Source organism: Tamandua tetradactyla, chromosome 9, assembly GCF_023851605.1.
Source record: "Tamandua tetradactyla isolate mTamTet1 chromosome 9, mTamTet1.pri, whole genome shotgun sequence".
Taxonomy (NCBI): Eukaryota; Metazoa; Chordata; class Mammalia; order Pilosa; family Myrmecophagidae; genus Tamandua; species Tamandua tetradactyla.
The window spans coordinates 37,634,927-37,658,527 of NC_135335.1; the positions used below are offsets into that span (position 1 = coordinate 37,634,927).

Genomic DNA, 23,601 nt, shown 5'->3' on the forward strand with positions numbered 1-23,601 from the left:
CACTGATAGTATCATTTAAGTCTTCTACTTGGTTATTGATCTGTTGTTTGGATGATCTATCCATTATGAAAAGTGGTTGTTTTAGCTTACTAAAGCTGCCAGAACGCAACACACTAGAGATGGATCAGCTCTTTTTTTTTTTTACATGGGCAGGCACCGGGAAACAAACCTGGGTCTCCGACATGTCAGGCGGGAACTCTGCAACTGAGCCACCACAGCCTGCCCTGGATTGGCTTCTAATAAGGGTACTTATTTAGTTAAATGTTTACAGTTCTTCAGAGGAAAGGCAGCTAGCTCTCATCTGAGGTTTTCTGTTACATGGGAAGGCACATGGTGACATCTACTGGTCTTCTCTCAGCTTCTGGGTTCCAATGGCTTTCCCTGGGGTGATTTCTTTCTATATCTCCAAACATCTGGGCTGAGCTGCAAGTGCTGAGATGTGGTATGCTGAGCTGCTGAGCTCTCTTGTGATCTTTCTCTTTTAAGCCTCCAGCTAATTAAATTAAACCTCATTCATTGTGTAAGGCATTTGCCTTAGCCAACTGCAAAGTAATCAGCCTTAGATGAATTTCACATATTGATGATTTATGTCCAAGGAAATAGAACAATGGGACATCATCACCTGGCCAAGGTGACACCTGAACCTAACTACCACAGTGGGGTATTTAAGTCTCCTACTATTAATGGAGACCCATCAGTTTCTCTCCTCAAATCTGTCAATATTAGCTTCATATATTTTGAGGCTCTGCTGTTGGTGCATATATTTTTATACTATTATATCTTGTTGAATTGACACCCTTCAGCAGTATATAGTGTTCTTTGTCTCATTTAACAGTAGATCAAAGCAGCATGTAAAAATAGAGTCTATCTTATTTGACATTAGTTTAGCCACCTGCATTCTCTTTTGGTTAGTATTTGCATGTAATAATTTTTCCATTCTTTCACTTTCAACCTACTTCCATCTTTGAATTTAGGATATAATCACTTATACAAACCATATAGTTGAGTTATACATTTTTCCATTTTGCCAATCTTTGTTTTTTGACTGGACCATCTAATCCATTTATATTTAAAGTAACTACTAATAATGCAGGACTTCTGTCATTGTGCTCTTTTTTTTTTTGTAAGTCTTATACTTTTGTGTCTCTCAAGTCTTCATTATTCCTACTTTCATATGTATTTGACTTCTAGTGAACCAACTGATTCTTTTTCATTTCCTTCTGTCTATATTTTCAGATTTTTTGTGGTTACCATGTAGCTTAAATTTAAAACTCTCTACCTATAATAATCTTATTTGTTTAATAACTCAGCATATAGAAACTATGTTTGTATAGCCCTCTGATCCCCTACCTTTTCACTGTATTTATTACAAATTATCTTTATAAATTGCGTGTCCAAGACTACAGATTTATCATTACTTTTTATGCATTTGATTTTAGAACTTGATAAAAGTAAAAAGTGGAGCTGTATACCAAAAATAGCATATCACTGTATTGGCTTTTGCAATTACCTTTAGAAATGTTTATTTCTTTATGCTACTTCTACTATTGTCTAGTGTCCTTTCCTTTCAGTCTGCAGAACTCTCTTTAGCATTGCTGGCAGGGCCATGCTAACAGCGATGAACTCCTCAGCTTCTGTTTATCTGGAAATGTTTTAATCTCTCCTTCATTTCTGAAAGATACAGATACAAAATTTTTGGTGGGCAATGTTTACTTTCAGCACTTTTTCATCTCACTGCCTTGTTGCTTCCAGGGTTTCTGATAAGAAATCAGTGCTTAATCTTACTGGGCTCCCTGGTACATGACATGGAGTTGCTTCTCTTGCAGCTTTTGGAGTCCTCAGTGTTTGACAGTTTGACTATGATGTGTTTGGGCATGGTTCTCTTTGAGTTTATTCTATTTGGGGTTCATTGGGCTTTTTGGATGTGTATATCCATGCCTTTCATTAAATCTGGGAAGTTTTCTGCCATTATTACTTTGAATATTTCTTCTATCATTTTCTCTCCTTTTTCTCCTTCTTTGGCTCTCATAATGCCTATATTAGTATGCTTGATATTGTCCCACAGGTCTCTTAGGCACTATTCACATTTTTTGCTCTGTTTTCTGTTCCTTAGCCTGGAAGATTTCAATTTTCTTGTCTTCAAGTTCAATGATTCTTTCTTCTGTGAGTTCCAATCTGCTATACAAATTTCAGTTATTGTAGTCTTCACTTCCAGGATTACTGTTTTGTTCCTCTTTAAAATTTCTGGTTCTTTATTGAGATTCACTGTTTTTTTTTATTGTTTATTCATTGTTTTCCTGATATCCTTTAGTTTCTTCTCTGTGTTTTCCTTCGTCTCCTTTAGCACCCTGAAGGTCATTTTAAAAAAGTCTTCATTGATGGTTTCTGAATTTTTATCTTATTCCTCTGGTTCAGCCAACATATCCTATTTATTTGTTTGTCTTATAATCTTTTGTTTTACACTGTATATTTTAATATTGTAAGATGCTAACTCTGGAATTAATTCCTTTGCTGTCTGTTCCTTAATTTTGTATCCAGCTAGTAAAATGATAGAAGTTCCCTTGAATGCCAGGAGCTAAAAACAACTCAATGCAAAAAACACCTTTCACAATCTGCAAATTGGCTCTTTGTTGGCTGGTGCTCTTCTTCAGAATTCAGCCATTCTATCAAATCGGTTGGTCCAAGGCATATACACTCTCCATCTTTTCTGTGCATGTGTCCTGTTCTGGGCATACACTCATAGACTTGGGAGCTCCCCTATAAACAGGGATAAGGGTGGCCCCTCTACTTCTTTTGAAGTAGACTTTCTTCCCCTCCTAGGTGCTTTATTGTGTGTCTTAGAGCCAGTAATCTTTTGCCCCAGGCTGCTTGATTTAATTGTTTCTTGTACTGTTTTGGCTGTCTGCAAGCTTCTTGCAGGGCAAATTCTGGGGATAGAAAAGCGATGAGTGTCCTGGCTCAGTTCTTCAGGCTACCACCTGACAGACTGACACTAATAGACTGGCACATGGGGCTACCTGCTCCCTCCAGAATGGGACCCGGGACTCACAATGAGAGCAAGGCTGGATCTACTCTGCACAAGTTTCTCCTACCAGTTTTTTTTTTCATCACATAGTTGTATATTCATCATCATGATCATTTCTTAGAATATTTGCATCAATTCAGAAAAAGAAATAAAAAGAAAACAGAAAAAAAAATTCATACATACCACACCCCTTACCCCTCCCTTTCATTGATCACTAGTATTTCAGTCTACTGAATTTATTTTAATATTTGTTCCCCCTATTACTTATTTTTAATCATATGTTTTACTCATCCGTCGATAAGGTGGATAAAAGGAGCATCAAACACAAGGTTTTCACAATCACACAGTCACTTTGTGAAAGCTATATCATTATACAGTCATCTTCAAGAAACATGGCTAGCGGAATGCAGCTCCACAATTTCAGCTGGTTCCCTCCAGCCTCTCCATTACACCTTAACTAAACAGGTGATATCTATTTAATGTATAAGAATAACCTCCAGGATAACCTCTTGACTCTGTTTTCTCCTACCATTTTTGAGCTGCATTTTCTTTTTTTTTTTAAATTTCAAGTTCACAATTTATTTTAGAGCTACATTTTCTTGATTCAAATGCTCATCCTGTTATTGCAACCCTTTCCAGAGCTCTGAGGAAGATGGCTCTGCCAATTTTTGCTAGTTGCACAAAGATTCTGTTGGCGAATGGAACTCTGGAGCATTCTATATCACCATCTTGGTGTACAGGAAGTCTTTCTCTCTTTCTCACTACAGCCTCATGATCTCCTCTGCACAGACGGCTCCCAAACTCGTCTGACCCTCCCTCCTTGACTCCAGTGCCTCCCAGACTTTCCTATTAGACAATGTCATTTCAAATTCAGCATTTTCCAAACCAAATTCATCTCCTGATAAGACTGTGTATTCATTTATCTAATTCTGTAGAAGGTAACAAAATTCTCCTAAATTTTCAGTCTGGACCCTTGGAAATACATTTTCTTTTTCTCTCATTTTCACTTTCTAAATTTAGAAAATACCTCAGGCAAGGTATTTTATCTTTTGACCCTTGGCTTCCTCATCTGAAAAACAAAGAAATGGCATATCTGGCAGATTTGAAAATATATATATGAAAATGCCTAGTACTTAAGCGGTCAGTAAACTTCTCCCTTCTCTCCCACAACTCCCCACAACCCCTAATCAGGTAGCAAAACTCTTTGAGGGCATATCTTTCATATTTCCTTGTATATACTCATAATGCCTCTCATTATGGCTATATGCAGTGGCTGGTATGCAGAAGTAGTCTAATGAATATTCATTGATTGATGCCCACAGATGAGCAACTGAAGGAGTAAGTCAAAAAATATCAATGAAAGATCAGAAAATAGCAACTACAATCCAAATTAAGAGAGTTGTCATCTAAGTCCCAATCAATCTAGATGGTACTCGATACCTAATAGGCTCTGATAAACATCAACTGAAAAAAAAAATCCAATACTCCTAAGCATCTTCACTCGTCTCTGGGCTATGGAAGGTATAGGAGAAACATGTGGAGCTGACTCAGCTCACAGGAAGCTTCCCTACCCCATATGGGGAGTTAATGCTCATTCCTCACTAAAAGCAAACAGCATTATTTCAGATACTGTGTAAATAAATACTTACATGTCAAATGCACTGAACTCCAACGTTAGACGAGCTGGCAGCCCAACAGAATCACCTGGGCAGAGACAGCAGCACATTTTCAGTGACAAGTCAGTAACAGCAGCATGCATAACAAAAGTGCTTGTGAATAATTCTGTTTTCTTTGTTGAACCCAGAGTGCCCCCTACAATCCTGATTAACCATGAGACGATATCCACGAAGGAGCTTAGCAGAATGTGATATAGCTCTTGTGAATTTGAGGAATTTGCCAAGAATATAAATGAGATAAATATATAAATATAAATCATTAGGAAAAAAAATTCCAATCTCCTCCCCTGGCACTACTAAGCAATCAATATGATTTAGATTAACAACTTGGGGTTCGCTACTCCATTTCTTTTCCTACAACAAGGGAGAAAAGAAGTGGAAATGAACTTGGATCAAAGTCAGGATTGGAAAAAAATCAGTGAAAAGCATTAATTATGAAAGACAAGCATGTGGTTTCTGATGGAAAGCTGACACTCTCCTGGAGGCTAGAGAAGGATCACAGAAGACAGCGGAAGACGGAGTTTACCATTGCCTACCATTGTAGTAATAACCCTTAATGTCCTTGGGTGCTTCATCCAGCCTGTACTCATTCAGTTTCTTCTGGGTCAACTCGTGCCAGAACCCAACATCCAAGGCACTGCTGAATGGGGCAAATTGCAATTTGGAGAGTCCAGGATCCCCTGTAGCTGCCGCCATTATTTGCTGCCTACTAAAACACAAGAAAGAATCCAGTTCGAAATAGCATATCCACAGAAAACTTGGTGAGAAAGAACATTTCTAATAATGCTTAATTCAAACAAAGAAACAAACAATAAGTAAGGAGAGATATGCAGGCTACCTTAACACACAACTTTTCAAAACCATCCTGAGCAATTTGCCTGTGTTGTCAGGTTCAGTCTCTTCAAAACACAACTGATTTTTCTAATTAACCCTTTCTGGCCTTAACTTTTGCGTTTCTTTGTTTCTTTTAGAGTCAACCTGACTGATGTTTCTGCTATTCCTTGTTCAACATATTCACAGTCCCAGATGTTCTTGCCATCTGTGTAGACACAGAGAACCCTACATATATGAAATAAAAAATCCAGCCAGTTAGGAAAGCAAAATACAAATGGTTAGAATTCTGTGTGAGAGCAGTGCTTTAGTACATCCAGCCAAGGAAGAGATTTTTATCCCCCTCCTAATATCAGTACCTGAATTTCTTTAAAGCCTCATATTTACCTTTTAAAGGCATGGAAATTTTGCACTCAATTTCATGATACAATTTTACTATATAATTTCCCCCCTCAAATCATCAAGTACATTTGACCCTCCAGGCAATCAGACCATGTTTACACCGTCACTTCCTATATCCTCTGCAAACCCCCGGATATATATACTCTAGTTTGAGGAGTATATTAGAAGAACTTGGCAGTTCCAAAAAGCATAAATTAATGAGTCTTTCACTTTCCATCCTGTCCAATTACCACATGATCGAACACATCAATATTTTTGTTGCAAAATGTACGAACAGCTACACTAAACGAGATAAATTTTTAAAAAGAACAGTTTCGTATCCATTCAGAGAGGTTTTGCCTGACTTTTGTGCCAAAACTTATTTTAAAAAGCTTTCCATTTTCCAAGCTTGGGGGATTTTAGAATTCCAGATGAGAGCTTTCAACTGATCGTAACTGTATGATAAAATGCAAAATTATAGCTCTACATAAAAAGGGCTGAAAGCCAAGTAAAAAAAAAGAGTGGAACAAAGCATGAGAAGGTCTTTTTGAAAGAGATGGGAGCTGAGTTATCCTGAAAGTGATGGATGGGAGGGAGATGGGGAAAGGGCAGAAGGAACAAGTAGAGCAGAGGAACTGCTGTGGTAGAAACGGGGAAAGCAGGGGGTAGGGGTTCTACTGTGCAAATGAAACACACACAAAGCCGAACAAGTTATGTGGGGTGAAAATGTATATGGAAGGCTTCACATACAAGCTGAAAAATTTTCCCAATACAGTTTTGAACAGTGATATATATATAATCTGATATAATCCCCCAATGGCAAAATGGGTTGGAAGGAGGAAGATAGGGAAGGTCAGGGCAAAGTCTAAGGATCTACGCTGACTTGGATTACATCAGAGTAAATAAAATCGGAAAGGAAGAGAACACCATCAAAGAGGTCTTAGGGGAAAAGGTGGCCAGACTTGATGTCTTGGTGAAATCAAGGAATGAAAGAAAGGGAAAAGTCTCTGAGGTCTCAAGTTGGCTAGGAGAATGGGAACACCACCGAAAGAAAAGGACACTGGAGAGGTAGAGCCAATTTCAGAAGGATAATAAAAAATTAAAGACATCTCAGCCATGGAAAATGTGAAGAAGACTGGTAGGAAACAACTGCTAACCTAAGAAGGTGGATGCAGAAATTAGAGAGGCATTTACGCAGAGAAGAGCTAAAGCAGTAAGAATGATCAGTTCTTACAAGAAATCCAGGAAAAGAAAAGCCATGGCCCAATAAAGCCCTAGAGGATGCCCATAGTTAGGTGGTAAGAAGAAAAAATAGTATCCCCAAAACAAAGTATCACAGCAATAGCAGATGTGGCAGGAGAGTGGTATACCTATACACTAGCCCAAATCAATAAAGAAGTTGGAGTGAGTGATACTGAACAGTGAGAAAGAACACTTGAAGTCAAGGAAAATGAGGACAGGTCAACGCCATATGATTTTAATTTTTAACAGGAGCTCAGGGGTGGCTTTCTAAAATGCAATTTGATTGCATATTGTAAAAGCGAGAACAAGCTATAAAGATAGGCTCAGCACTGGGGAATAACAGATTGTGCCTGGGGAGAAGGTGAGTTTACTAATCTATTTCTGATGGATGGTTGTTTTTCAACAGGATTCATATGCTTTCCACATTTAAAAATATGCTTTGGCAACAAAAATCCAATTATAAACTAATGTACATTCAAAATAGGGTTTAATGAATTCAGAAAAACTAACAGTAAACAAGAGGCAGGAATTATTATAATAATTATGTTTCTATAGAATCCTTAATAAGCTTAGTTGATCACAAAGGACAATGCAGTACTGTTATTAAAACTATGATTAAATCACTTTCCTTCTCTCTATCTCCACTGCATTAGCATGGATTTGCATTGTCATGCACAAGGTAATACCTGACCAAGGGTCTGCAAACTTTCACCAACTTGAGGGCTTGTTAAAAAAAAAAAAAGGAGAATTCTTGGCTCTCCCCACTTTTTCTGTCAGAGGTGAGAAGAGATGGAGAGGGTGGCCAGGGGTCCATATTTGCCTCCTGCACCCAGAGATTCTCAAAGTCTAGAGCTATCTTGATGTCTTATAGGCCATTGGCACACTTATTTTGGAGGCCCCATCTCTTGATTATATCAAACATCTTTAAATGCACCTTTGTCTCATGTTACAATGTTTCTTGGCTTTTCATTGTTTGAAAGGATTTTTATAATTTTGCATTCTTAGAATCTTCACAGGCTTATGAAAAGCTTATGGACTCTATGCACTGTGGCTTCATGCCCAGTGAAGAAACACACCATGACACAGCTGATTTGAGGCCCACACTTGAAGAAACACTACACTAGAACACTCCAACAGCTTCCTGCATGGTTTCCTGGACCTCCAATTGCTCCCCTTTCATCTCTTTTTCCACAATGCAGCTAGCATTTTCTTTCTGCTGTTGGTTTTTAAAGGGATCCATGCTCAGCCCTCTCTTCAGTCTGTAAATTTTCCTAAAAGCAAAATCATGGGGAGTACATCTGGGAAAAATGGTACAGTAGAGATCTCTAGGACACACTCCTCTTCCAAAACAGCTAAAAGACAGGTAGCAACAGACTGAAACAACTGTTCTAGGGTTCCCCAGGCCAGGAGAGCACTGTACAGAACCAGGGAAGAGCAGGAGAAAAAGGGTGAGAAATGGTGGTAAAGAACTGTGAGTAGCTCGCTCCATGGAGGATGCTGGCAACTACCCCCCTGCCCCCTCTTTTGAGACAGGCCACCTTGGCTGGCTGCTGCAAACAGAGAGGGGCGTGTAAGCCCTCTTCTCCAAGAACGGGGGCAGGGGGCACAGAAAAGCACTGATCACACTTTTTTTTTTTTTTTTTTTAAAGGAAAGACAGAGAGAAGGAAGGAAGGAAGGAAGGAAGGGAAACATAGACAGATAGAAGGAAGGAAGGATAGAAGGAAGGAAGGAAGGAAGAAAGGGAAACATCTTTAAACATTTTCTTGTTTTATTGTATTTTGTTTTTCCGTTTTTTGTTACATGGGCTGGGGCCGGGAATCGAACCAAGGTCCTCCGGCATAGCAGGCAAGCACTTTGCCCGCTGAGCCACCGCGGCCCGCCCTGATCACACTTTTGATCAGTGAATTTGGATGACTGGGTTCTGGCTCTGATACAATCCATCCCACACAGGAGAGGACAATGGAGATTTAAAATTTGGGGACCTCCTTAGAGCTGCGGGGAACAGTTTGCTGAAAGGTGCCTTCTGATGGGCAGGCCAGGAAACCACAGCATTGAGGACTTGTCCAAAAGGCTTTAGGTGTTGTGGTAGTTAGGTTCAGGTATTAACTTGGCCAAGTAAAAGTGCCTAGTTCTATTGCTGTGGACATGAGCCAATGGCCTGTGAACCTCATCTGTTGCTGATTACATCTGCAGTCGGCTAGGAATGATGTTTGACTTAATTGGCTGGTGCTTAATGAGAGAGCTCAATGTAGCACAGCCCAAGCAGCTCAGCACACCTCATCTCAGCCCTCGAAGCTCAGCCTAGGCTTTGGAGATGCAGAAAGGAATCACCCCAGGGAAAGTTGTTGGAACCCAGAGGCCTGGAGAGAAGGCCAGCAGGGATCACCTTGGGTCTTCCCGCATAAGAAAGAACCTCAGTCGAAAGTTGGCTGCCTTTCCTCTGAAGAACTATATGTTTTTAATGAAATAAATCCTCTCTTATTAAAAGCCAATCCATCTCTGGTGTCTTGCATTCTGGAAGCTAGCAAACTAGAATAGGTTCTTTCCTAACCCTCTCCCCAGGACTTTTTGGAGATGGTCTGCACCCACATCAAGGGTCCCTTGCCCTGTTTTTGGCTTGGAAATATTGACTTCAGAAAGGCCTCTCGGGATGACCATCCTCCCAGAATTTTAGCTCCAGGCAAAATCAGCTTTAAGCAATAAAAGAAGTAAAAACAAAATAAAATAAAGGTAAAACAAAACCAAACAGAACAGATCAAGATTGCCAAAGAAGGAACAGAGGAAAGGAAGCTTTCTTCTAGGTGTGAAACAATTGCACAAACTGCAATCTTAAAAACTGTACTTTATATCCAGGGCAAGAATCAAGTGAAGAGCTCAAAAAATATGATCAGTTAAATATGGGCAATCTAAAAGTCTAGAGTAAGTTGAACCAAGTGTCAAAGAAGAGCCTTAACACAAAGCCAACCAAAAATAAAACCCTAGGCAAGAGGGAAAACGACCTTCAGAGGAAACTCATCAAGATAATCAGATGCCTAGACATCAGCAAAAATTTTACAAGCTACAGTAAGATACAGAAAGATATGGCCCAGTCAAAGGAACAAATTAAAACTCTGGAGTAGACACGGAATTTGGAACAACTAATCAAAACCGTCCAAACAAAGTTCCTAAATCAATTGAAGGAGAAGAAGGAAAATATGGCTAAAGAGATAGAGGAGTTAAATCCCTTTTGGTCATGGTTTGTTTAGCTGTAGATCTTGTGTAGACATTCGTATTAAGTTAAATTTCCCCTGTATTCCTATTTTTCTGAGAATTTTTATTTTTTTTATTTTTTTATATCTATAATGAAAGACTGTTGAATTTTGTCAAATCCCTTTCCTGCATCAGTTGATATAATTTATCTCAGGAATACAAGGATGGGTCATCAAAAGAAAAATAAATGAATATAACACTACATTAACAGAATGAAGGAAGAAAAAAACCACATGATCATCTTAATTGATGCAGAAAAACATTTTATAAAATTTAGCAAAATTTCCTGATTAAAAAAAAGACAAAGGATATTAAGAAGTCACTTATGTGAGCATAAAGAATTTGAAAGTATAAAAACAAACAAGAGAAATTATGGGATTGAAAGGCATACTAGAAGAGGTTAGAAAGTATACTAAAAGCATAAAAGAGTAGATCTGAACAGGCAGAAGAAAGAACTAGAAGAAAGGACAAGAGAAATCTTACAGACAGAAGAACAGATAGAGAAAATGAAGGGAAAAACTGAGTAGGTGTCTGGGATTTGAATGACAGCAGCATGAAGTGCACAAACATATGCAACATGGGTGTCCCAGCAGAGGAAGAGAAGGGAAAAGGAGCAGAAAGAAGAATCAAGAATATAATGGTCAAAATCTTCCCAACTATGATGAAAGACATAAATGTATACGTTCAAACAGAATAAATCCAAACAGCAAAAATCCAAATAGAACCATTCTAAGACTCATATTAATCAGAATGTTAACTGCCAGAGACAGAGAATTCTGAGCGCAGCAAGAGAGAAGCAATCCATCACATACAACGAATGCCCAATAAGATTCAAAGCTGATTTCTCATCAGAAACTATGGAGGTGAGAAGGCAGTGGTATGATACATTAAAGATATTGATATATATTAAGACACAAGAGAAAAAATGCCAGCCAAGAATTCTTTATCTGGCAAAACTGTCCTTCAAAAATGAGGGAGAGTTTAAAATATTCAAAGAGAAACAGGTGCTGACAAAGTCCATCAACAAGAGACCTGGCCTTTAAGAAATACTAAAGGAAGTTCTACAGGCTGAAAGGAAAAGATAGGGGAGAAAGGTTTGGAGTATAGAAATGAAGATTATTGGTAAGCATAACTAAAAGAGCAAAAAGGGAGACAAAAATAAGATATGATATATAAAAGCCAAAAGATAAATGGTTGAAGTAAGTACCGCCTTTATAGTCATAACATTGAAAGCTAATGAATGGAAGTTCCCAATCAAAGGACACAGATTCACAAAATGGATTTAAAAAGTACAATCCAACTATATGCTGTCTCAAGAGACTCCTTTTACACCCAAAGACACAAATGGGTTGAAAGTGAAAGACTGGAAAAAGACATTCCAAAAAACAATAACCAAGAAGGAGCTGGGGTAGCTATACTAATATTGGACATGTGATAGTTAGGTTCAGATGTCAACTTGGCCTGGTGATGATGCCCCACTGTTGCTTTGTTGCTATGGACTAAAATCATCAGCACGTGAAATTCATCTATGGCTGATCACCTCTGCAGTCAGCTAAGGAGAGTGCCTTCCACAATGAGGGAGGTTTAATTTAATTAACTAGAGGTTTAAAAGAGAGAAGTCAGAAGAGAGCTCAGCAGCTCAGCATACCTTGTCAGCACTTAGAGCTCAGATGCAGACATTTGGAGATACAGAAAGGAATCACCCTGGGGAAAGCCGTTTGAAACCCAGAAGTCAGGAGGGAAACCCAGCAGACATGCGCCTTCCCATGTGACACAGAAAGCCAGAGGAAAGCCAGCCACCTTTCCTCTGAAGAACTATAAATTTATAATTAATAAATCCCTTATTAAAAGCCAATCTATCTCTGGTGTGTTGCATTCTGGCAGTTTTAGCAAACTAAAACAGGATAAAGTAGACTTTAAACTTATAAAAAAACTGGTTACGATACAAAGGACACTGTATATTAATAAAAGGGGCAATCCACCAAACAGAAGTAATCATAAATATTTATGTACCTAACCATGGTGCCAAAAAATACACTAGGCAAACACAGGCAAAATTGAACAGAGAAATAGATGTCCCTACAATAATAGTTGGAGACTTCAATATCATCAACAGATAGAACATCTAGACAGAGGATCAATAAGGAAACAGAATTTGAATAATATGATAAATGGACTAGGCTTAACAGACAAATACAGAACATCGCACCCTAAAATGGCAGGATATACAGTCTTTTGAGTGTTCATGGCTCATCCTCCAGGATAGACTGCATGTTGGGTCACAAAATAAGTCTCAATAAATTTGAAAAAACAAATTATAGAAAAGCACTTTCTATGATTATTATGACATGAAGATGAAATTTAAAAATGTGGAAAATTCACAAATATATGGATGTTAAAGAATACATTCTTAATAATCAGCAGATCAAAGAAATAATTGCAAGAGAAATTAGTAAATATTTTGAGATGGATGAACACGGGAACACAACTTAACAAAACTTATGGGATGCAACAAAGGCAGTGATAAGAAGGAAATATACAGCCCCAAATGCCTATACTCAAAAAGGAGAAAGAGTTAAAATCAAAGAACTAACTGCACACCTGGAAGAACTAGAGAAAGAACAACAGACTAATCCCAAAGGAAGTGGAAGGAAAGAAATTATAAAGATTAGAGCAGAAATAAATGAAATTTAGAACAAAAAAAAATAGAATCAACAAAACCAAAAGTTTATTTGAGATCGATAAAATGGACAAAAAAGAGAGAGAAGATGCAAAATAAATAAAATAGATCTACAGAAATAAAAAGGATCATAAAAGGATACTATGAACAACTGTATGCCAACAAATTAGATAACTCCGTGTGCCAGGTTGAAAGGATTGGCCTAGAAAAGCCATGTTTTAATCCTAATTCAATTTTGTGGGAACAATGTTTTTCTTAATCCCTATTCAATAATGTAGGTTTGAAACTCGATCAGGTTATCTCCACGGAGATGAGACTCACCCAATTGCAGGTATGAACTTTTGAATAGAGGGAGATGTGACTCCACCCATTCCAGGTGGGTCTTGATTACTTTACTGGAATACTTCATAAGAGGAAGCATGTTGGAAAAGACTTGAGATTCTGATAGAGCAGAAAATGATGACAAAATGACAAGAACCACAAAGCAGAGAGTCCACACCGCCAGAGACCTTTGGAGATGAAGAGGAATATGTCTCCAGGAAGCTTCATGAAACAAGAAGCCTGGAGAGAAAGTTAGCAGACCTTGCCATGTTTGCCATGTGCCTTTCTAGTTGAGAAAGAAACCCTGAACTTCATTGGCCTTTCTTGAGTGAAGGTAACCTCTTGTCGGTGCTTTAATCTGGACGTTTTTATAGACTTGCTTTAACTGGGATATTTTCTTGGCCTTAGAACTGTAAACTGCAACTTATTAAATTCCCCTTTTTAAAAGCCACTGTTTCTGGTATATTGCATTCTGGCAGCTAGCAAATTAGAACGCTCAGATTAATGCATTTTATGTATGGAAAGAGCATGTCTTTTGGGGGCCCAGAGGGTGGTGTGTGCTGGTTTGAAACTGTTATATACCCCAGAAAAGCCATGTTTTTCTATTCCAATCTTGTGAGTTCAGACCTATTGTTGGGTGGGACACTTTGGTTAGGTTGTTTCCATGAGATGTCACCCTACCCATTCAAGGTGGGTCTTTATCCACTTACTGGAGTCCTTTAACAAGGAGACATTTTGGAGAAAGCACAGATGCTTGGAGAACTGACACAAAGAACAGATGCTTGGAGAGAGACTGCCCTGAGAGATGATAAGGAAGGACCCACAGGAGGCAAGAGAGTCATTGTGAAACTAACCGAGGAAACAAAGGCCAGCAGATGTCACCATGTGCCTTTCCATGTGACAGAGTAACCCCAGACATGATCAGCCTTTCTTGAGTGAAGGTATCCTCTTGCTGATGCCTCAATTTGCACATTTTCACAGCTTCAGAATTGTAACTTGTAACTTAATAAATCCCAACATAAAAGCCAATCCATTTCTGGTATCTTCATTCTGGCAGCTTTAGAAAACTGAAATGTACCCCCATCAAAAGGTATTCCTAGAAATGTTCTATACCTAGGTAACTTTGAACTGAATGGGATATAATTATTGTTTCCAAAGTTTTCAGGTATTACTGCTTGTGGGACACCTTCTCACCCTGGAGGCAAGTAATCCCACCTCTACAATCTTTGTTTTTTTGAACTGCATGCTTGCCCTTTATTTGAGCTGCCTTTTTAAATTTATTACAAACACTTTTTATTATCATATTTTGGTATGATTCAAGCTATACAATCCTTTTGTATTTACTGGGAAATAAGTAATATACAAAAAGGCCATTTTCATGCATTTGTGGTTAAGAGGGAGGGAAATTATATTGTATATAAAATTAGGCTTTTTAAAAAAAATTAGATCATGATCCACATTATTGTTGATAACAGATTTTTTTTGTAAATGCAAGCACTACAAACATTGTTGACCTTTTCAGACTATTTATCTGCTCTCACCATCCACAATAGACTATTAAAACATTTCTTAAAGCTTTTCTCCTTTTTTCCCCTTTTAATGTTTTCTCCGTTGCAAAGAATTTCCTAAATTGTATGGGTGCAATAGTATTTTTGATGTTTTAATTGCCTTTGTATATTTGTACTGTATTTTGTACAACAAGGCGATTGTTTTCAACAACGTCCTGTGTTTGGTTTGAGTTGTTTATTTCTTTGCTGCAGGAAACAAATCCATAAATAGTTTTAGTAAAGGACCTGAAAAGTTAGCACAAAGTTTGCAGAAACTATTTAAGTTTCAAAATTTAAGGCAGCAGTGAAAAGTAAGGTTGAGTTCTAAGACGATTGCTATAACTTTTTCATTTCAGACCGTGTACAATTTCCTGTATAAATCAACTTGTTTCCTTGCTTCACTGGGGGTTCTGTTGCTCAGTTGCGGTTAGCCAGTTCAATTTTGCAAAGGTGCAGCGCCTCTCCTTTTCAAGGGGTGGTGTATTCTTTTTTCTTTTCTTTCGATTTAGGTGAATGGCAGTAACTAGCCTTGCCTTTCTATTCTCAAAAAATGACAGGACCTTCACAATCCTTTACCAGTGGCTACTAAGCTATAATTAGCTGAACAGAAAAAATGTGGAAGTGATTTGAAGCATAAAGAGTATTCGCCAAGAACACTACCATATATGGCATCAGCTTTGGTTACCAAAGAAATTTTCTTAGTCATTAGACCATATAACAGTAATACATAACTATGTAAATCTTTAGATATCAATTTAAGAATCCTTCAAAAAAAAAAGAACAGAGCAAAAACTGTATAAGCTATGTGTTAGAAAAAGCAATTAATAGTAAAATTTTGACCTGCCTATGTAAGATGTAAAAAAAAAAGACCTTGTGATAGACAATGGTTTCTTAGACTTGATACGCAAAGCACAAGCAACAAAAGAAAAAACGGATAAATGGGATCTAATCAAAATTAAAAAGCTTTTGGGCGGGCCGTGGTGGCTCAGCGGGCAAAGTGCTTGCCTGCTATGCCGGAGGACCTCGGTTCGATTCCCGGCCCCAACCCATGTAACAAAAACGGAGAAACAGAATACAATAAAACAAGAAAATGTTTAAAGATGTTTCCCTTTCTTCCTTCCTTCCTTCCTTCTATCCTTCCTTCCTTCTCTCTCTTTCCTTTAAAAAAAAAAAAAAAAAAAAAAAAAAATTAAAAAGCTTTTGTGCTTCAAAGGACTTTGTCAAGAAAGTGAAAAGGCAACCTATTCAATAGGAGAAAATATTTGGAAACACAACCCTGTAAGGGTATACTATCAAGAATATATGAAGAAATCCTACAACGCAACAATAAAAAGACAAACAACCCAATTTAAAAAAGGGGAAAAGACTTGAATAGACATTTTCCCACAGAGGATATATAAAGATGCTCAACATCACTCACTCACTATTAGGGAAATGCAAATTAGAACAGCAATGAGATATCATTTCATACCTATTACAATGGTCAATACTAAAAAAACAAAAAATGGGTGCACGGGTGGTTCAGTGGTAGACTGCTTGCCTTTCATGCGGGAGACCCAGGTTCAATTCCTGGACTATGCACCCAAAACAAACAAAAACAAAAAAGCTACAAATGTTGGACAGAATGTGAGAAATAGAAATACTCATTCACTGCTGTTGGGAATGGAAAATGGTGCAGCCACTGTGGAAGACAGTGTGGCATTTCTTCAGGAAGCAAAGTATAGAACTGCCATATGATCTGGCAATCCCACTACTAGGTATATATCCAGAAGAACTGAGAGTAGGAACTCGAACAAACATCTGCACACTGATATTCATAGCAGCATGATTCACAATTGCCAAAAGATGGCAGCAACCCAAGTGCCCATCAACCTATGAATGGACAAACAAAATGTGGTATATAAATGTGATGAATTACTCAGCTGTAAGAAGAAATGAAGTCTTGAAGCATGTAACAGCATGGCTGAACCTTGAGGACATTACGTTGGTGAAATAAGCCAAACACAAAAGGAAAACTATTGTATGATCTCACTGATATGAACTCATTATAACAAGCAAACTCATAGACTTAGAATCTAGCATACAGATTACCAGAGCATAGACTGGGGGTAGACAATGGGAGCTGATGTTTAATGTGTACAGAATTTCTATTTAGGTTGATTGTAAATGTTTGGAAATGGATAGTGGTGATGATTGCACTTCATTGTGAGTACAATTAAGAGCACTAAATTATGTTTGTGAATGTCATTGAAAGGAAAGTTTTGGGTTATTAATGTTGGTTGAAGGAAGATTAGAAGATAAAACATGGGAATGTATATCACAGTGAACTCTGCTGTGGACAAAAGAACGTGGTTAATAGCACAAATGTAAGAATTTTCTTTCATTAGGTTTGGGTGTCAACTTAGCCAGGTGATGGTGCCCAGTTGTTCCGTTGCTGTGGACTTCGGTCATCAGCATGTGAAATTCATCCATAGCTGATTACATCTGCAGTCAGCTAAGGGGAGTGCTTTCTGCAATGTGAGGTTTAATTTAATCAGGTGGAAATTTAAAAGAGAGAGATCAGCAGAGAGCTCAGCAGCTCAGACCTAGATGTAGAAAGGAATTGCCCCGGGGAAAGATGTTTGAACCCAGAAGCTGGGAGGAAAGGCCAGTAGACTCTGTGGGGTGCTTTCCCATGTGACAGAGAACACCAGAAGAAAGCTTGCTGCCTTTCCTCTGAAGAACTGTAAATCTGTAACTAAATAAATTCCCTTTATAAAAGCCAATCCACTTCTGGTGTATTGCATTCTGGCAGCACTAGCAAACTAAAACAAATTATAAAAGATGTACAACACTATTACAAGGTTTAATAATAGGGTGGTATATGGAAACATATACCTAATGTAAACTATAGACTATAGTTAACAGTAGTATTTTAATATTCTTTCATCAACTGTTACAAAGTTTCTACACCAATGCAAAGTGTCAACAATAAGGGGTATATGGGAAAGCTGTATACTTTTACACGACTTTTCTGTAAACCTACCACTTCTCTAATTAAAAAAAAAATTTTAAACATGCTAATTGAAAGAAACCAGAAACAAAGTACTACATATTATATGATTCCATTTGTATAAAATGTAAATATAAATAAGTTTATAGAGACAGAATTAGATTGTGGTTATGTAGGGCTTGGGAAGGATAGAGGGATTGAGGGATTGAGAAGTGACTGCTATGGGGTATGGGGTTTTTCTTTTTGGAGTAATGAAAATGTTCTAAAATTGAATGCACAATTCTGTGATTATACTAAAGCCCATTGTTTGTAAACTTTGGATGGATTGTACGGTAGGTGAACATATCTCAATAAAACTGCTGTTTAAAAAGGGCAAATTATTCATTTCCTTCATCAATTTCCACCTATATGCCAATGAATCCCAGGACTGTATTTCTAACCAGAATATCCAAACATATATTTAACTGTCTTTTAAAGGCAGGAACTGGACTTCTCACAGACATCTCCAATTTAACAAATCCCAAACTGAACATATCTTTTCCCAAAAGTCTGCCCTTTCTCCTATGTTTCCTAGTTAACTTAATAGTATTGCTATACATATATCCAAGGTAGACACCACAAAGTCAATTTCAATTTTTCTCTCCCTCACATTCAAGAAAGCACTAATTTCTAGAGGCTCAACCTTAAACAGTCTTCTGGAATAAGATGAAAGTAACCATTACTGAGTATTGACTAGGACCATGCACTGCAGTAGGGGTGTTCACCTGAATTTCATTCTCCCAACAGCCCTAACAAGTAATTTCATTCCAGTTTCACAGAGGAAGAAACTGAGGTGCAGAGAGGTAATAACTTCATGAAGGCCAACCAGCTGGAAGGGTGGAGGAGATAAAATGCAAGTTCTGGTTTTACTCCAAAGCCCATCTTCTTCATGCCATTCCCTCTTTTCTGTCCAAGTCTGCTTCCCTTGTCCTCTTCCACCAGTCAAGCCACTTCTCAGCCCTCAACACCTGTAGAAATATGCTCACTGGTCACCGGCTTCCCCAAACTGCCATCAAAGTTCTTTCCACTACACAGATCTGTACAGCAATCTCCCTTATTTAAGCAAACAAACCTTTACTGGCCTTAGTTGCCTTCTCAATCTGCTAGCTTCCTTCGCTGATGCTACCAGGAAGCCTTTCCCCCTCCATACCAGGAAAATCACTTCTCTTTTCTCGGGGTCCTTTAGGAAGCTCTCCCACCATAGTGAGTCCTAATCGTCCCCTTCCCTACGGCCATAGAGGAAAACTTCCATGAGTGCATTTACCTCTTTTCTTGATAACACCCTTTTTTTTTAAAAGCTTTTGAAATAATAAGAGTAGTAACAACAGTGGTAATAGTGACTGTTTTTACTCAGTGCCAAGAACTACACTGAACATTTTACCTATTATTCTCACGACAAATCCAAGGTGGATGTACCATGCCTACTTTACAACTGAGAAAACTGAGGCACTGAGAAGTTAAGTGACTTGCCCAACGACCCACAGTTAGGAAGCACTGGAGCTGAAATGATAACCCATGCCTGCTGGCTCTGAGCCCCCATTCTCATCACTATATTATACTGCCTTGAAAAAAGAAACCCCTTTTTAGAATCTTTATACTCCTCATGAGCCCCACATATGCTAAAAAAATAACCAATCACTTTAAAAAACAGCATACTGACCTCTTTTTCACCAGAATCAAAAGAATGGAAGGAAATCAGCACAGTAGCAGGCAGTGGCACAAACGATCAGTGTCTAAAGCTCTCTGTGCGATGGGTCATCAGGCCTCTCTGTGTGTTAGTCATCCACGACTCCCTCTTAAAAGTCAACAGTAACTTGTTTTCATCATCATTTTGATGACCTTAGTATGTCATAAAGATAGAATTTTACAGGCGCCAGAGACAATAAAGAAAGCTCTATTCCATACAGCACTTCAGCAGCTGGGAAAAAGCAACTCAGGGTGACCATTTAGAATCTGGAGAAACACGTTAAGAAATTTGCATAAGAGGCACATTCTTCAAACATTTTCTGACTTTTTTGGCTGTTGTGCAATTATAAACAAAAAACGGGAGCCTATTTCACAAGAGGATATGGTTGGTGTTCAGCCGCTGATGCCTGAGAGGCTAAGGAAAAGGGAAGGACTTGGGCAAAAGCAGTAACATGTGATGAGGAATCTGCTGGAGACATCTAAAGAGGGTATTCTAGAATGAATATCACTTGGGAACAACACCTCCCAAACATCACTACCTTCCTTCAGAAGGGAAATCATAAGAACTAAGAATTGGAGGGGAATTCTGACGGAGGTAAGTTCTAGCAACAGAGTTATGTGTAACTTATCTAGATCCAAACATCACTGAGCTTCCTGAAAAGTAAGGCTTCTCTCTATAACCTTAAAGGTAAGAACTGTGAGACTTCCTGCTCTTAAAAGCAGTAAGATTAGCTCCATCACACTTCAACATTAAATTCAGACATCAACAAAGACAGAAACTGACTAGGCATCAGTATGAGTGTGGCTCAACTTGATCTCAAACGATTTCTATTACACACAGGGTGTGAAACTCAGTAGTTACACAAGATGGGATGGTGGTGTCTCTCCACAGTGTAATGAAAAAGCATCCAAACAGAATAAGAAGCCCAGCAGTAACCAGAAAACCTGGTTAAGATCAAACTGAAACAGCAGGGTGCAGGGTTAAACAACACAACCTTCTGGGGCTATATTTGCTATCCAAACCTGGTGCAAATTTCAGAGATCTACAAAAATAAGACTGAGTCACACTTGGTAACTTATGTAGAATAGGAACTAGGAAAACAACATTTAATGAGTACTTATAAAAATTTCTACCCTAATGGTCCTAAATCTTTTTGTTAGTGCTGTTCCCTAAAGTAAAATTCCACAAGAAACTTGTAACCTAGTGGTGGCCTCCAAAGAAAGAAGCTAGGGGTCAAGAAATAGAAAAATAGTCAAGAGATTTATTTTTCACTGTAGGAGTCTGTTTGCCCTTTGAATTTTATACTGTGAATATGGAGTAACAATACTGTTTTAGCTTGTTAATGCTGCCAGAAATGCAATATACCAGAAATGGACTGGATTTTATAAAGGGCATTTATTTATTAAGCTACAAGTTTATAGCTCTAAGGCCATTAAAGTGTTCAAACCAAGCCATTCAGAGAAAGATACCAAGAAAGGGCTCATGACGTTCAGGGTTTTTTCGTCAGCTGAGAAGGCATGTGGCAAGGTCTGATAGCTTTCTCTTCCAATTTCTCATTTCAAAAAGGCTTCCCCTGGGGAGTTTTCCTTCTGCATCTCCAAAGGTCTCTTGTTTGTGCCAGATATTAGCTCTGTTGGCTCTTTCCAAAAATGGTTCCCTCTTAAAGGCTTCCAGTAAGCACCCCACCTTGAATGGGTGGAGATACATCTTCATGGAAACCACCTAATCAAAAGTTACCATCTACAATTGGGTGGTCACATCTCCATAGAAACAAATTAATCAAAAAGATTTCACCTTACAATATTGAATCAAGATTAAAGAATATGGCTTTTCTGGGGTACACAACAGTTTCAAACTGGCACATTCTACCCTCTGAACCCCAAAAGACATGTTCTTTCCATATACAAAATACATGCATTCCATTACAATATCACAAAGCATTAAACTATTTCATTAACAATACAAATGCAATACAAAGTCAGAAACAGTACAAAATCTCATCATAGTCAGCTACCAGCATGGTCTGTCCTAAGGCATAATTCTCCTCTGGCTCTGGACCTGTAAAACTCAGAACAAGTTACCTGCTGCCTATATACAAAGAAGGGACAGTCATAGGACAAATGTTCCTATTTCCATAGGGAGAAATTGGAAGGAATACAGGGGCACTGGACCCAAACAATTCTGAAAACCTGCAGGGCAAACTGCATTAGATTTCAAAGTCTGAGAGCCATTTGTCCTCGGGGCTTTAGAAAGCAGCAGTCCTATTCTTTCCAGGAGCCTTTGCAGCAGCCCTGCTCTCTGCAAGCACTGGGGTGAGGGCTGCAACACTGGGGCTCGTTGGGGAGGACTACCTTTTTCTTGGCTCCACCCTCTCCAAACATTGGCACGGCACCGGGGAACAAACTCAACCCTTCTAGAAAAATGAGGTGGCAGCCAGGCTCTCCCTAATCCTTGGTTTATGCGCTCCACCCTCTCCAAGGCCTAGAGCAGCAAAACTCCTCCTGAGCAATGAAGCAGAAGGCCCACCCTCTGGGGCGAACGCACTCTCTCCATGCGTATGGGTGGGTTCACTCTCCTGGCCTGAGATTTCCAGGCTCCAGACCTTAGGTTCCATGCCAGACCTTAGCTTCCATGATTCTGCCTCTGAAGTAATTTTTCCTTCAATTTGTCTCTTTTCTGTCCCTTCTAGTCCAGACTGGCAGTGGTTCCATTTATATAGATCCTGCAATACTCTTGTCAAGTGTCTAGGGATCATAATCATCAGACAATAGGACATTACATAAATCCTTTCTGGGTAATTCCATTTTCAATCCTTGCTTGTCCTATAATGCCTGACTGTTTCTATGTTTGGTTAAATCCTCACGTGGGGTTCTATTCACTGGGGTCTCACTTTCTGGAAGTTCAGTAGTTTCCAGACATCAATTTCTGTTTTCTTTGCATCCAAGAGTTCAGTTCTCAACTTATCTCTTTTCTGTCACATTTTCCTATAAGCTGCAAGGGGCAGTGTGGTAATTAGATTCAGTGGTCAACTTGGCCAGGTGAAGGTGCCTAGTCATACTGCTGTGGACATGAGCTGATGACATGTGAACCTCATCTGTTGCTGATTACATCTGCTGTCCGCTAGGAGGCATGCCTGCTGCAATGAATGATGTTTGATTTAATTGGCTGGTGCTTAAATGAGAGAGCTCAACATGGCACAGCTCAAGCAGCTCAGCACCTCATCTCAGCACTTGGAGCTCAGCCCAGGCCTTTGGAGATGCAGAAAGGAATCACCCCAGGGAAAGTTGTTGGAACACAGAGGCCTGGAGAGAAGGCCAGCAGAGATCACCCTGTGCCTTCCCACGTAAGAAAGAACCTCAGTTGAAAGTTGGTTGCCTTTCCTCTGAAGAACTAAGAAAATAAATTCCCTTTTATTAAAAGCCAATCCATCAATGTGACTGTGTGATTGTGAAAACCTTGTGTCTGATGCTCCTTTTATATATCTTATCAACAGATGAGTAAAACATATGGAATAAAGATGAATAATAGGGGGAACAAACGTTAAAATAAATTTAGAGTGAAATGCTGGTGATCAGTGAGAGGGAGGGGTGGGGGTATGGTATGTATGAATTTTTTTCTGTTTTCTTTTTAATTCTTTTTCTGAATAGATGCAAATGGTCCAAGAAATAATCACGATAATGAATATGCAACTATGGGATGATATTGTGAATCACTGATTACATATGTAGAACAGAATGATCAAAAGTTACGAATGTTTGCGTTTGCTTGGTGTTTTTTTGGTATTAAAAAAATTTTTTTAAATTAATAATTAAAAAAAAAGCCAATCCATCTCTGGTGTGTTGCATTCTGGCAGCTACCAAACTAGAACAGGTAGCCAGGCTGTATTTTCCACATTTAGTTTGGAAATTTCCTCAGCTAAGTATCCTGGGT

The 23,601-nt window shown here is 38.6% G+C and overlaps 1 protein-coding gene across 13 annotated transcripts in view; it reads right to left on the bottom strand.

Annotated features, from left to right (window-relative positions):
• Positions 1-23,601, bottom strand: part of ATG7 (autophagy related 7) — a 300,207-nt gene that overhangs the window by 262,856 nt on the left and 13,750 nt on the right. For 6 of the 13 annotated variants that reach the window (XM_077116535.1, XM_077116541.1, XM_077116540.1 and 3 more), the window contains 2 exons: positions 5,238-5,410; positions 4,675-4,729 (listed from right to left, as the gene is read on the bottom strand). In XM_077116535.1, coding sequence (XP_076972650.1) covers positions 4,675-4,729; positions 5,238-5,397 — 215 coding nt within the window. In that variant the 5' untranslated portion in view covers positions 5,398-5,410. Of the gene's footprint in view, positions 1-4,674; positions 4,730-5,227; positions 5,411-19,644; positions 20,695-23,601 lie in introns of those variants that run through there. The other 7 variants (XM_077116532.1, XM_077116542.1, XM_077116530.1 and 4 more) reach the window with 3 other exon arrangements.